Genomic DNA, 13,406 nt, shown 5'->3' with positions numbered 1-13,406 from the left:
CAGATTTCTGCAGGTAATTAAACTGTAGAAAATATTCTAATTTTCTTATAATTGTCACATCTTACAGTGAAACCCTTAATAACGAATGCATCGAAAGAATTCATCAAATGTCGTATTCTTCACTTTCTGATAGTGGAATGTTGCAGATATTTAGTTTCTTAATTAAATGATTATATGGAACTCTTTAAAACTGTTCCCGCATATTCATGGCTATTTATTTATTTTCGCAAATACTGAAATTTACATAATATAGTATAAAACTCATTGAAAAATTGTCAAGACGACATTTAAATACAAAATGTAATCAAGCAATAAATATGAATTATTTTTTTTTGCAGATCTATTCACATAAAACACAGTTTTTATCGAGGTTTTTATTATACAATAATTAAATCACTATTTTATGAATACATATAAATATATAATGAATAAAAACTAAATTTTAGATTTATGTTAAATGCAGAATTTCTTTTCAAAGTCATAAACAAACTTTCTATTATTAAGAGAAAACAAGGATAAATTCTTTTCTTTATTCTCTTCTTTTTTCTCTTCATTCTTGTTTATGTTTTTAACTAATTCTTTATTCTCCATCTCTCCTTCCTCATCCAATATCAAGCTGGTGTCGTTTTTCTAAAAAATAGTAATCTTTAAAGGAACTGTGAACTTCACGTGATGCAGAAGGAGAGTTTTTCTTCAAAACCTTTCACCTAAACATAATGTTAAATATCGTCTTACTGCAATCAATATTTAAGAATTCGTATATATTTCTTTATATTCTATAACAATAGAAGGCAACGTAGAACTTATACACTCTCAGTACAGTTGTATTCTGACGTCACAAGTGTCAACTCAGTTTTTGTGTTCGACAAAATTACTAATAATAGTGATAATTTTAGAATAAAGTGTTTATCTTACAGTAAAATAAGTGCAATTTTATGTGTTCTTAAGTTTCTTAAGTTTTATTTAATCTTGGAAAACAAGTCAAATAATGTGAGAAAATTTCGTTTTCATTGTTATATATATTTGACACTTGTGACGTCATGTATCCATTTCTCTGCTGCCACCTATTGTACTTGATAATCTATTTCTATCAACCGCTCACTTTAGTCAGCCTTTAACCCCTTCTTGGTTTACAAATTAATTTTTTTTAATTTTGCGCGCAATTTATGAACCCAGAAACCAGGTTCAAGTATATTTTTGCTTGTTTTTGTTTTTATTCAGTGTAGATCTTAAAAGGTGTTGAGAGGATACGCAAAAATTAGACAAAAGTGTGAGACCCACTTTTTATCAAGTTAACATTTTTGTGATTTTCGTTCAAAAAAGTATGTCTATAAAGTAATTACTTTTTAATAGAAAATTACAAACTTTGTCATATTCCGGAGCGGTCGATATTGGCCATTTTAAAATCCCATGTTGACGAAGCTCTCGATATCGACCGCTGACCTATCTTTAAAACTATACATTGTTTGAAAAAAAAATATATATTGCTGCGCCTTTGGGAATATTTCTGAAAAATATTTTAAATTAGAACAAAACATTTTGAAAAACGTGGGGCTCGGACATAAACGGTTTTAACAGAACGTCATACATTTATTGTATCAATATCATTTATTGTATCAATATCATGATAAGTGTCGTATTATTCCAACAAATATTTAAGAAAACGTGTTTTTTCACATTTTGAAAGTTCAAAAAGTTTTGATTAAGAGTTAAAATTAAATAGAATTATCATTTCTTCAGATTCATTCACATTTATTGTAGTTCTGTTTAAATTGAATTATAATTCATTTTTCTTCAGAACACAATGTAGAATGTAGATATTGTTTGTTATAATAATGATTTAATTTCAGAATCATTTTTTGAGATTTTACCTCAGGAAAGGTATAATTTATGCACGATATTATATTTTTATTTCAAATGTACGAAATTTGTATGCTCGAATTAAAATCAAAGGTTTTGAGCCCCGACTATATTACCAGTTTTAATCTATTTTTTTTAAAGAGATTTTTTGTCCCCAGGACATGATCGGGTTGTTACGATCAAATCTCGGAATTTTTTTCTATTGCGAAAGTTTGGTGTTGTCTGGGTCTTTGTATTTATCTACCAGGGGTTGTAATCCGGCAGCACATTCATCCATCCACGTACACTTCATTCATTCTGAGAAGAGGGTTGACAAGATTCCAGCTGCCTAAGATTCTTCCTAGGCCTGAGAATATAGAGTGCAGGAATCCTTCTGATATACTGGAATGAGGCCCGGGTGCCATAACTGATATGAAAACATAACACTCATTGTTCCCTAACATCTGTATGCCCGGATTGGATACCGCCAGGTACCTATAGCTGGCAATCATAGACTCTCCCTGCTTGTCCACCATTCCTCTCTTCATCATCACTCACTTGGATCAATCCCACTTGAAGCTTCTTTCTTGTTGAGTAGAAATACCGCACCCTTTCGCTGCGAGAGTTGTTGACAGCCGCCCCTCTGTCCTCCTACATCTGTCAGGTGGTCATAACTGCTTAACCAGATGTCAGCTACAGATGTTTTTGAAACCACAGGTTTGTGTGGAGTACGGGAATCGAACCCGTGAACACCAATCTGGACACCAATCCAGTTACTGGCTGTGGACAAGTGTGCTTAACTTCAGTGATCTAACGAGAATCTATAATTAAAGACCAAAGACATAATATGGCGGGAAATTCAAGTTGGTTGACCCGACGCTAAGAAGAGGCCCAGGTAAAGAGGCCAGGTTCATTCACCTGGAAATGTGATAGCATTAGGGATTCCCAGAGAGAAGGAAGTAGGTCAACCTATACCGAATCCAGAGTTAGTTGGCGACGAACCTCCACATCAAGGAGTTATAAAGAAAATTGGATCGTTAGTCGGAACTCAACCTCAAACTTTGTTTTTCAGATAATTCGTTTGTTATTTTATCATTTAAAAAGTATCTATACCGTACATTGTTTAATATGTTTGAATGAACTTAGTTTTAGCCCTTCTGACCGGAGAAAATATATCTCCTCTTTTCATATACTACAATAGTTTCTACCAAGGTAAAAAGGCAAGGAAACTTTATTACTGTTGCGTATTCTCTGCGTATATATTGAAACCAGTTCTCTCTAGGCGGTATTTGTAAACAATAATAGATGTATCTGTGTTCCTCTAGTTTCCTAGGAGGATAAAAAGTATTTAATTTTGATAATTTTATAATTTATATAATGGTTTACAATGATCAGAATATTTTATTTATTTTTTATGTGAAAGATGAATATTAAGCCGTGACATCCGTGACAATACATCTGTGAAAAAACAATCTTTACATTATAATTCTTTGGTTACTATACTTGCTCTTGCTTTGTTGCTTGTATGTATTTAATTTAGTTCGCGTACTTAAAATGAACCGGCGTCAAACCTTATAGAAATCCAATAGTTTAATACTTACATTTTAGGTTTGGAAAAAATTCTTAAAAGTATAAAAAAGTTCTCCAGTAATCAGGCGCGCAACTAGACATTTGGTTAGAGGGGGGCTAGGGGGAAATATTTCGCGCGAAGCGCGAAAATTTTTTTGGCCCCCCTTAACATTTTTAGGGGGGGGCAAGAAAAATGTGTGTTATACTTAAACAAGAAAAACTAACCTTACCAACCGGATATTCAGTTATAAGTCAACACATCTGATATAAAATGAAACAAGAAATCTAGTCTGGTCAGGGGCGGATACAGGGGGGGGGGCAGGAGGACATTCGCCCCCCCCCTGAGTTTTGAATTTTTTGTTCTTATTTCAGAATAGCTTCTCAATAGCATATGCTTAATTCGGAAAGAAACCTTAGTGCAAAACAGGAAAAATATCTGTCTTAATAAACTATAATGTGTGAAAATTTAAAAATCTAGTTTTTTAGTCTTTAGTCATTAATTTNCTACATCAGACAAAACTGTACAGTACACAAACAGGCTACATCAGACAAAACTGTACAGTACACAAACAGGCTACATCAGACAAAACTGTACAGTACACAAACAGGCTACATCAGACAAAACTGTACAGTACACAAACAGGCTACATCAGACAAAACTGTACAGTACACAAACAGGCTACATCAGACAAAACTGTACAGTACACAAACAGGCTACATCAGACAAAACTGTACAGTACACAAACAGGCTACATCAGACAAAACTGTACAGTACACAAACAGGCTACATCAGACAAAACTGTACAGTACACAAACAGGCTACATCAGACAAAACGGGACAGTACACAAACAGGCTACATCAGACAAAACGGGACAGTACACAAACAGGCTACATCAGACAAAACTGTACAGTACCAAATTATACTATCCCCTTTTGAGGGTGAAATTTTTGTTTGCCAAAAGATCACTATTAGGTAATGTAAGTGTAATTTTTCATTGGCGCCCCCCCCCCCTAGAAAAAGGCCTTAGAGAGTAGGCATAGGGCTTAAATGCATGTTTATAGCTCAATGTTCAATGGCCAGCAGAAAGAAAAAAATTAGACCGATAACCTTACTAGTTTGGGTGCTAGGGAGAGTGCTAGGGAGGGTGGAAACAAATGCTTAACAAATATGAAAGTGTGACACATGGTTCTTCAAAAATATAGTTTTTAGATTTGTAGCTTTAGTCACAAAAAAGTTATGGGCTATTTTAAATTTTTTTTTCACAGACCGAACTTTTTTTCCGCCCTGTACCCTACAAACAAAAAATCCTTTTAATACTATTCATTAAAAGTCACAAAATTTCACGGTGATAGTGTCAAAAATGAGAGCGCCAAGACAAAAAAAACTACAGGGGGGGGGGCTCAGCCTAGCTGTTTAGGGTTAAGAAGGAGCAGGTACGGTTGTAAATCTGGGATATTTTAAATGAAAGAAGATCACTTGATACTACGCTTACTCACTGTCCTTTTAAAGCAACTTCTATCTTCGGCCAAGAAAATGGGCATTTAAATCTGCTTGATTTATCTTAGCAATTTGCTAAAGAAAGGTTTTAACAAAGAAATCTTATTTCAAATAGAAACAATTTATCTTAAGATACAATTATTCATTTCTTTGTTTAGTTCTTGTTTAAAATTTATTTGAAAGATAAAAGAAATATTAAATAATACACTTTCAGGGTTTCCATCACAAAATTTTCTTGCTAAAAATTTCCATCTGTAAAGTATTGTTGTAAATGATAATTTTGTCACGTTGAGAGGTGCGCTAAACAAAGTTAATAGAATTGGATTTTTGACAAACTCAAATTTTCATACATAGGAATATCTGAGGTCCAGTAAACTGGGTATACGGGTCAGAAAATTCGAGTTTTTGACAAAGAATCAATACCTTTGGCGATAGTTAGCCGAGATTCGTATTGAATATATATACAGGGTGTCCCAAAAAACATAAGAATTCAGTGACGAATTGGAAATCGTCTTTGTTATGAATATGTCTGCTAGAATTTATTTTATGAAAACGGTAAAAGACTGTAAAGATGTGTCTATAATGTCTTTGCAAGATAAACAGTGAAGACGGACAAGTTTATTCTGTTTGTATACTGTGATTTTCTTGTTTTACTAAGTACAACCGTATGCAGTCAAAACATAAACAAACAAAATATGAACATAGCAGACGAAACTCTTACAGATTACAGCTTTCTCCGTAGGTATCACTATACTAAATCAGAGAATTATTTTAAAAGACGATATCGAATTCGTCACTAAATTCCCATGTTTATTGGGACACCCTGTATATTGGTATTTAATATTTGTAGAAATCTTAATTTCCTCTTCCTTCAAATTGATAAATATCAAAGAAGAATTTTGTGTAACCCTTGAATTCCACATTTTACATTGAGGAAACATACAGAAATTTGTGCTTCGCGCAATTTTTCCCCCCTTGCCCCAGCTGCTTAGCCGATGACCAGACGAACTCTTTTGTACATTGTAGGTTTTTGCAATTTTCAATTTTATGATAAAAATCTTATCATCAATGTAATATAAAATATGAACTATATTAGGAATTCAGAAAATTGGTATATCGGAATACTTTAGAGTATAGAATGTCGAGTTCATTCAGCTGAATCAGAATTATCGAATCTGACATTTATTTTAAAGTTTTTAAAAGGGCACATAAATCATCCTATAGATATATATACAAAAGATTAACTCATTTGGTGGAATTTAACGTTTTGCCATGGTTTGTATGTTTTGTTTACTAATATAAAGACTTTCAAGATTTAAAATTAGATTTTTCCAAACGTTGCAATTTTTTATCTTAAATAGAAAATGTAAAAATTATTCAAAAAGATTGCTATAATATTTTTTTTGTTCGTTTTTACATATACTTTCTGTCAGGATAGAAGTTTTGACATTTACAAACAATTTTGAAAACATATAGGCAAAAAACCAATATATCTAATGTCATAACAATAGACTGTCTCAATTTTTAAGGGCTTCTATTACCTGTGTATACTCTATGACCCTGCACTGATTCAGTAACTTTTCAATAGGTTCCTCTAGGTTCAAAGCAACTCCCCTTGCAGTAAGATAAACTGTTAATATTGCCCTATAAACAAATGTTATTAGTAAACATTTATTGCATACTGGAATTATTTGTATTGTGATAATCTATTTTTTTTCGTGTGCTTTATTATTTATACCAATTATAAAAAACAACAAATCCTTTTTAGAGATATTTAGTCTTCGGGCCGTAGTTTCTGCTAAATTTGAAGTTTTGGAGTTGTTACTTCAAATAAAAAAACGTTTTTTCTTGTTTTTCTCACCTTGCATGCCAGTGAAAAGGAGAAGGATAGATAAGAAGAGCTGTATATAGAGAGTCTTTCATCAATTCTCCTGCAAAACCCCCTAGTTCTCCTCCTTTCAACCCCTGAAGGAGAAGCATATAGAGAGTTTTTCATCAATTCTCCTGCAAAACCTCTTAGTTCTCCTCCTTTCAACCCCTGAAGGAGAAGTATACAGAGAGTTTTTCATTAATTCTCCTGCAAAACCTCTTAGTTCTCCTCCTTTCAACCCCTGAAGGAGAAGTATATACAGAGTTTTTCATCAATTCGCCTGCAAAACCTCTTAGTTCTCCTCCTTTCAACCCCTGAAGGAGAAGTATATAGAGAGTTTTTCATTAATTCTCCTGCAAAACCCCCTAGTTCTCCTTCTTTCAACCCCTGAAGGAAGTGCTTTATCAGTTCTCCTGCAATTTTTCTCACCCCCTGAAGGAGACGTATAATGAGGAGTTATTCATCAGAAACGTCCATTATAAAATGAAAATGGATAACCTTAAAATTTTGAATTGAATTATTTTTTACTTGGTCAAACTGTCCTAGGACTAAGAATTAAGAAAAAAAAATATCGAAATATGTTTTCAACTTTGAACTTGCGAATTCTTCAGATGTAAACTAATGAATTAATTCGAAATTTTTCAATTAAAAATATTCCACAAAATGTTATGCTCTAATTGCAAACTTACCAAACAGTTTTGCAAAACAAATCTGGGCCGGGACACATTACACAAATCTGGGTTGGGACACGTTTAAAAAATCTGGACCAGGACACGTTAAAAAAATCTGGTACGGGACATGCCAAACAAATCTGGCCCGGGACACTTTAAACAAATCTGGGCTGGGACACGTTAAAAAAATCTGGGCCGGGACATTTTAAAAAAATCTGGGCCGGGACATTTTAAACAAATCTGGGCCGGGACATTTTAAACAAATCTGGGCCGGGACATTTTAAACAAATCTGGGCCGGGACATTTTTAACAAATCTGGGCCGGGACATTTTAAACAAATCTGGGCCGGGACACTTTACAAATCTGGGCCGGGACATTTTAAACAAATCTGGGCCGGGACATTTTTAACAAATCTGGGCCGGGACATTTTAAACAAATCTGGGCCGGGACACTTTAAACAAATCTGGGCCGGGACATTTTAAAGAAATCTGGGCTGGGACATTTTAAACAAATCTGGGCCGGGACACTTTAAACAAATCTGGGCCGGGACATTTTAAAGAAATCTGGGCCGGGACTTTTGAAACAAATCTGGGCCGGGACATTTTAAACAAATCTGGGCCGGGACATTTTAAACAAATCTGGGCCGGGACATGCTAAGCAAATCTGGGTTGGGACACGTTAAACAAATCTGGTACGGGACATGCCAAACAAATCTGGGCCGGGACACTTTAAGCAAATCTGGGCCGGGACATGCTAAGCAAATCTGGGCCGGGACATTTTAAACAAATCTGGGCCGGGACACTTTAAACAAATCTGGGCCGGGACATTTTAAACAAATCTGGGCCGGGAGAGTGAGAGCGCGTTAAACTGAAAATTATTCCTTTTGGTTTGCAGTCTTTTTAGTACCCAACATAGGCGCTCACCGGGGGGGGGGGTTCATGGAGGTTCAGCTATGACCCCCCCTGGATCAGTGAAATCTGTGGTTTCTAGGGTATTTTAAGCCCCCCCAACACTGGTACCGAGCCCTTCTCCCCTGGAAAGAAAAAAATTAAGCCCCCCTCTATACCTGTGTACGCCCCTGGTACCCAACAATAAATAAGGTAAAGAGAGCTTCTAAACTATAAGCCTAAGCACAAAATACAATCTCATCGTCATAATGTCTGCTGGAAGGTGAAACATTATGTTGCCTAAAAGCAATTATTTCTTTTATCTACGTTCTTAGGAGAGTGAATGGAACCACAGTTCACATTAACGAGACAAGATAAGTAGCTTCTTTTAAAAACTATTAAATAAAATTTATCCAATGGCCATATGTGTCATACACAAGGAAATAAAATCTATTATTATGAAGTTTCCAATATTTAAAAACTGTATTTTGTTAAAGTTTGCTTTTGTTAAACTAAAAAAAAGAGAAAAAAATGAACCTTCTGATTTTTTGCTATTGCTTAAACACATTATCTAAATATGTGCTTTGCTTGTCTGGGTGTTCTGCTTCTGGTGTTGTTTGTTTGTTTAAAAAAACGTAAAAACGACTAAACCGATCGAGCCCAAATTTTTGAGACAACTCCCATGACCTAAGAAATGGTTTATAGATGGTCGTAGAGGAAAAATTTTTACGGAGAAAATGTTGAAATTTATTACTTAAAAAATGTAAACCAAAAATCCGCGAAAATTTGAGAACGATTTAAAATGGCGACTTTCGCAGTTCAAATTGTTGATAGAAAAGGAAAGCCTTGTATTTTATATTTTATCAAGTGTACATTGCCCACTCCCTGTTTAAATCCTTTTCTGTGTATTTCAATCTCCATCAAGCGTATTCATTTCAAAGTGAATAGTTTTACATAGTCCTGTGTCACAGTTTGAATTATAAAAAGAGAATATTAAAAACATGAAAACATATTTTCAACAAAGATAAAGTACTAAAACCTTCACCAACCATGCTGCCTAATCTTTTATAACTATGATGTGCATCATGGTGTCCAATCTATGTAATCTATGATGTGAACCATCATGTTGTCCAATCTGTGTAATCTATAATGTGAATCATTATGTTGTTCAATCTATGTAATCTATGATGTAATTGTGAAACATCATGTTGTCCAATCTGTGAAATCTATGATGTGAACCATCATGTTGTCCAATCTGTGTAATCTATGATGTGAACCATCATGTTGTCCAATCTACGTAATCTATTATGTGAACCATCATGTTGTCCCATCTATGTAATCTTTGATGGGAACCAAACCAACCATGTTGTCCCATCCATATAATCTATGATGTGAACCAACCCAACCATGTTGTACCATCCATGTAATCTATGATGTGAACCAATCCAACCATGTTGTACCATCCATGTAATCTATGATGTGAACCAATCCAACTGTGCAAACATTTTTTAGTTTCCAAAATCAACTTCTATTCCTCTCCAATATCTGTTGACAAAGTACTTAGCTTTCGTTTCGTTTCGTTTTACACTTTTATTTTCATTATTTTGCTAAAATATTCACCCAAATCTGATACTTTAAAAGGTGACCCATGGCAAATTAGAGGTCCTGGTTTAAAGGTTTATAGTTCAGAAAACTGATTGTTTTCAATTCTGACTTTCCTTTAAAAGTGTTTCATGCATTTCCACAACAGGAAAAATACAGGAATTATCACAGTTAAATACTTTCAAACCTAGAAAAACAGCAATATCTTCCACATTATTGATCAGTTAAATGTTTCAAGGGCAACGTTGTGAATCTGGAATTGCAATCTTTGAATGGGAGTCCCTTGAAATATAATGGGAGTTCCTTGAAATATAATGGGAGTCACTTGAAATATAATGGGAGTCACTTGAAATATAATGGGAGTCCCTTGAAATATAATGGGAGTCCCTTGTGATATAATGGGAGTCACTTGAAATATAATGGGAGTCCCTTGAAATATAATGGGAGTCCCTTGAAATATAATGGGAGTCACTTGAAATATAATGGGAGTCCCTTAAAATATAATGGGAGTCCCTTGAAATATAATGGGAGTCACTTGAAATATAATGGGAGTCATCTCATGATTTATGGATGTCCTCCGAACAGTAACTCGCATTCTGTTAATGCCAAACCAATGGGCGCAATCTCGTCAGCTATTGATGTAAACACGGACAATAGCTAGAAATCAATCAATGCCAAACCACTTGGCGCAATCTCATGAGCTATCAATGTCAACCGGACACTAGCTCGTATTCTATCAATGCCAAATCAATGGGCGCGATCTCGTCAGCTATCAATGTCAAAACGGACACTAGCTGGAAATCAATCATTGTCAAACCACTGGGCAGGATCTCATGAGCTTTCAATGTCAACCAGACACTAGCTTGTATTCTGTCAACACCAAACCATTGGTTGCAATCTTGTCAGCTATCGATGTCAACAAGGGCACTAGCTATTAATCGATCAATGCCAAACCAATGTGCAACTTGTAGTTTTCAACGAGAACCAAATTACTCTCTTGCAGCAATATATCAACTGATATATTATATTATATTAGAGTTAGGTTTTAATAGCGTAATTACAAGTTATGTGCTGTTATATATAAAATAGTTAAGCAATTACAATATGGGTATGACGAAGATATATATTTCTACGTATTTAAATTGGGTTAATGGCACATTTAGCTATATGGACACCCTCTCTTACCTTAATTTTGACGAATTTTAAATGAGAGTTCAAATTATAACTGAAAATATTCCGATAAAGACAGTTTTTAGTTTTAGTTAGTTTTACATGGACCTCATGCTTTGTGAGCAACCTTGTAAATACTATATCTGTTAAGCTCTATAACTCTGTTATAAACTCTTTATATGATATATCTCCCCCCTTTTAATATTTAATCCCTGAGTTCTAACTTACCCAAAAGTTTCCTGGCTGATAAAGTTTGTGGTTTGATATTTTTGTTTTAGTTTGACACCCAGAGCTGGAGATAACGCCCTGCTCCGGGTTTATAGTTGAGAAGATCGCCTGTTCCGGGGTTTTATTAGAGAAAACGTCCAGCTCCGGGGTTTTATTAGAGAAAACGTCCTGCTCCGGGTTAGTTGGACCCGGCATCTGATCTCTCCAGGTCTCCAGGTTATTATTCATGGGGAACTTGTGCTCAGTCATCCTGCAATAATATTTATTCATAATTATTCCTTTCTTTTTACAATTCTTGTGACAAACATGATAACCTTAGAACTCTGGAATAGGAAAACTTTTAGACTCAAGTTTTGACTTTACAAAGTCCAATGAATATGAAGCACAGCAATTGTGCAGTGTAAACTGACCGATTTCACTTAATAAGTAATTAAGTTAACAATAAAATATTTGCTTTGTGACAACGTCAATAATTTGTCATATTTTTATGGTTATCCTAGTAGAAGAAGTCTTTTTTCATATAAAATACTTTTTAATATATAAAATGCTGAAAAGATTTTAAAATAACAACAATTTTGTCCTAAATTACGAAAAGAATGTTAGTTGATCTTTTTAGGATTAAAAGTTAAAGGGATTGTTAATAATAATGTTCAGAAAAGTACCCTTTAAACATCTTTCTTTAATAATAAATTAGACTAGAAAACTACTATAGTTTCTTCTTTGCTTCACACTTAGAAATCTACAAGTCTTTTCCGGAAAATTTGAATGCAAATGTTCTTCATTTTTGTTTAAAGGGACTTTATTCCAAATGTTAATTAACCCTCTCTCTGCAGAAAAATTTGATTCTTTTTTAAACCTTTAAAAACGACGTTGATATCCTGTTTTCTCTCTGAAAATTGGTAATATTTAAATGAGGATTAAAGCAGCGGAAGCAAGTAAGAAAATATACAGAATAAACATTTTTAAGAGAGAAAGACGACAAAATTTATTAAGATTTTCAAGAGTAACGTTACAAATGTTAGTAAAAGTACTTTGATGTTCTAATCCCAATATATTTACATCCTATCGTAGACCACAGATATTTTGGAATTCTCTTAGTCAAATAATGTAAGTTTGAATTATGAAAGTTTTACACCAGATCAGGTGTTGCAAAGGTAAAGGGAAAAGCAAATTAGAGTTGGTGGCAAAAACTGAATTCCTTAAAAAAACGTAAACCTACTTTGTACCCTTGATGTTCAGTAAAGAAATGTTCAAAAGCCGGATATACCGAGATATAGCATCACTTAATACTGTACATGCAAGTCAAATAAACACGACTAACAGGTTCTAAACTTGTATGACCAAAATAAGTTCGGAACTCAACTTTTAATGAAATATCTTTGATTAGGAATTTTAGAATAATTGCTAGTCAATAATTAAAAGAGTATTACAGTCAAGGTAGTCTATTAAGATTAAATACTCTGCATGCGCTCCAAAGTCAATAAATGTCGTCTTCATAGCAATGAAGGATATGTCATAGGAGGATTTTGAGACTCCATGGCTGTGAAAACAGCATTTCTTGTAAATCGGAATGCATCTAGAATATCTAACCTTAATAAATAGCCTTGATTACAGTATTATATATAAATTGGCAAGATTTTTATTTCAATCCCATTATTCTTTCATTTTTAGTAATTATCATGTTTATTTAAACTCCCTGTATGGTGAGGGATTTCTCCAGAGTTATTCATTCTACACAGTTCTAGATTCTGAAAAATATTAAATATTATCTTGATATCCAAAAAATTCTTTTTCATAGAGACACCTTGTATTGTAAACCCACCAAGAAATGTATATACGTTGGAGATTGTATTCTAGTTCATTCAACCCAAGCTAAGTTTTATCATGAGTTGAAAACTGGACAAACAAATAATAATGATTTAACCCGTTACTCTGTAGTTGGGAATCCCTAACTAACTCATGACGATAGATTCCATCATCATACTCCATGATGATAGAATCAAGGGTGGATGTAAACCCATCCAGAAATGTATACGTTGATTCTAGTTCATTCAACCCAAGCTAAGTTTTA

The 13,406-nt window shown here is 34.0% G+C and overlaps 1 protein-coding gene across 2 annotated transcripts; it reads right to left on the bottom strand.

The window, feature by feature from the left end:
• Nucleotides 1-358: 358 nt before the first annotated feature.
• LOC111716285 (uncharacterized) lies at nucleotides 359-13,079 on the bottom strand. 2 transcript variants are annotated; one of them, XM_023491724.1, is made up of 6 exons: nucleotides 13,032-13,079; nucleotides 12,555-12,624; nucleotides 11,336-11,585; nucleotides 6,769-6,872; nucleotides 6,449-6,551; nucleotides 359-630 (listed from the first exon to the last, which is right to left on the bottom strand). In XM_023491724.1, exons 1-6 carry the CDS (start codon nucleotides 13,063-13,065, stop codon nucleotides 454-456), a joined length of 738 nt encoding a protein of 245 aa, XP_023347492.1. In that variant the 5' UTR covers nucleotides 13,066-13,079; the 3' UTR covers nucleotides 359-453. The 2 variants fall into 2 exon arrangements, with proteins under 2 accessions (XP_023347492.1, XP_023347493.1); XM_023491725.1 differs by having other exon boundaries at nucleotides 6,449-6,521.
• Nucleotides 13,080-13,406: the final 327 nt, after the last annotated feature.

Source organism: Eurytemora carolleeae, unplaced genomic scaffold (assembly GCF_000591075.1).
Source record: "Eurytemora carolleeae unplaced genomic scaffold, Eaff_2.0 scaffold2022, whole genome shotgun sequence".
Classification (NCBI taxonomy): Eukaryota; Metazoa; Arthropoda; class Copepoda; order Calanoida; family Temoridae; genus Eurytemora; species Eurytemora carolleeae.
Note: the sequence above shows the minus strand (reverse complement) of the source record. Positions and strands in the feature narration are given on the sequence as shown.

Coding starts and splice junctions, on each gene's coding strand:
- LOC111716285 (XM_023491724.1), bottom strand. CDS start 13,065: ATGAATAACTCTGGAGAAATCCCTCACCATACAG. Junction 12,625..13,031: donor AGAAATCCCTCACCATACAG/GGAGTTTAAATA, acceptor TTGCATGTACAG/TATTAAGTGATGCTATATCT. Junction 6,873..11,335: donor ATCAGCCAGGAAACTTTTGG/GTAAGTTAGAAC, acceptor CTTCTCCTTCAG/GGGTTGAAAGGAGGAGAACT.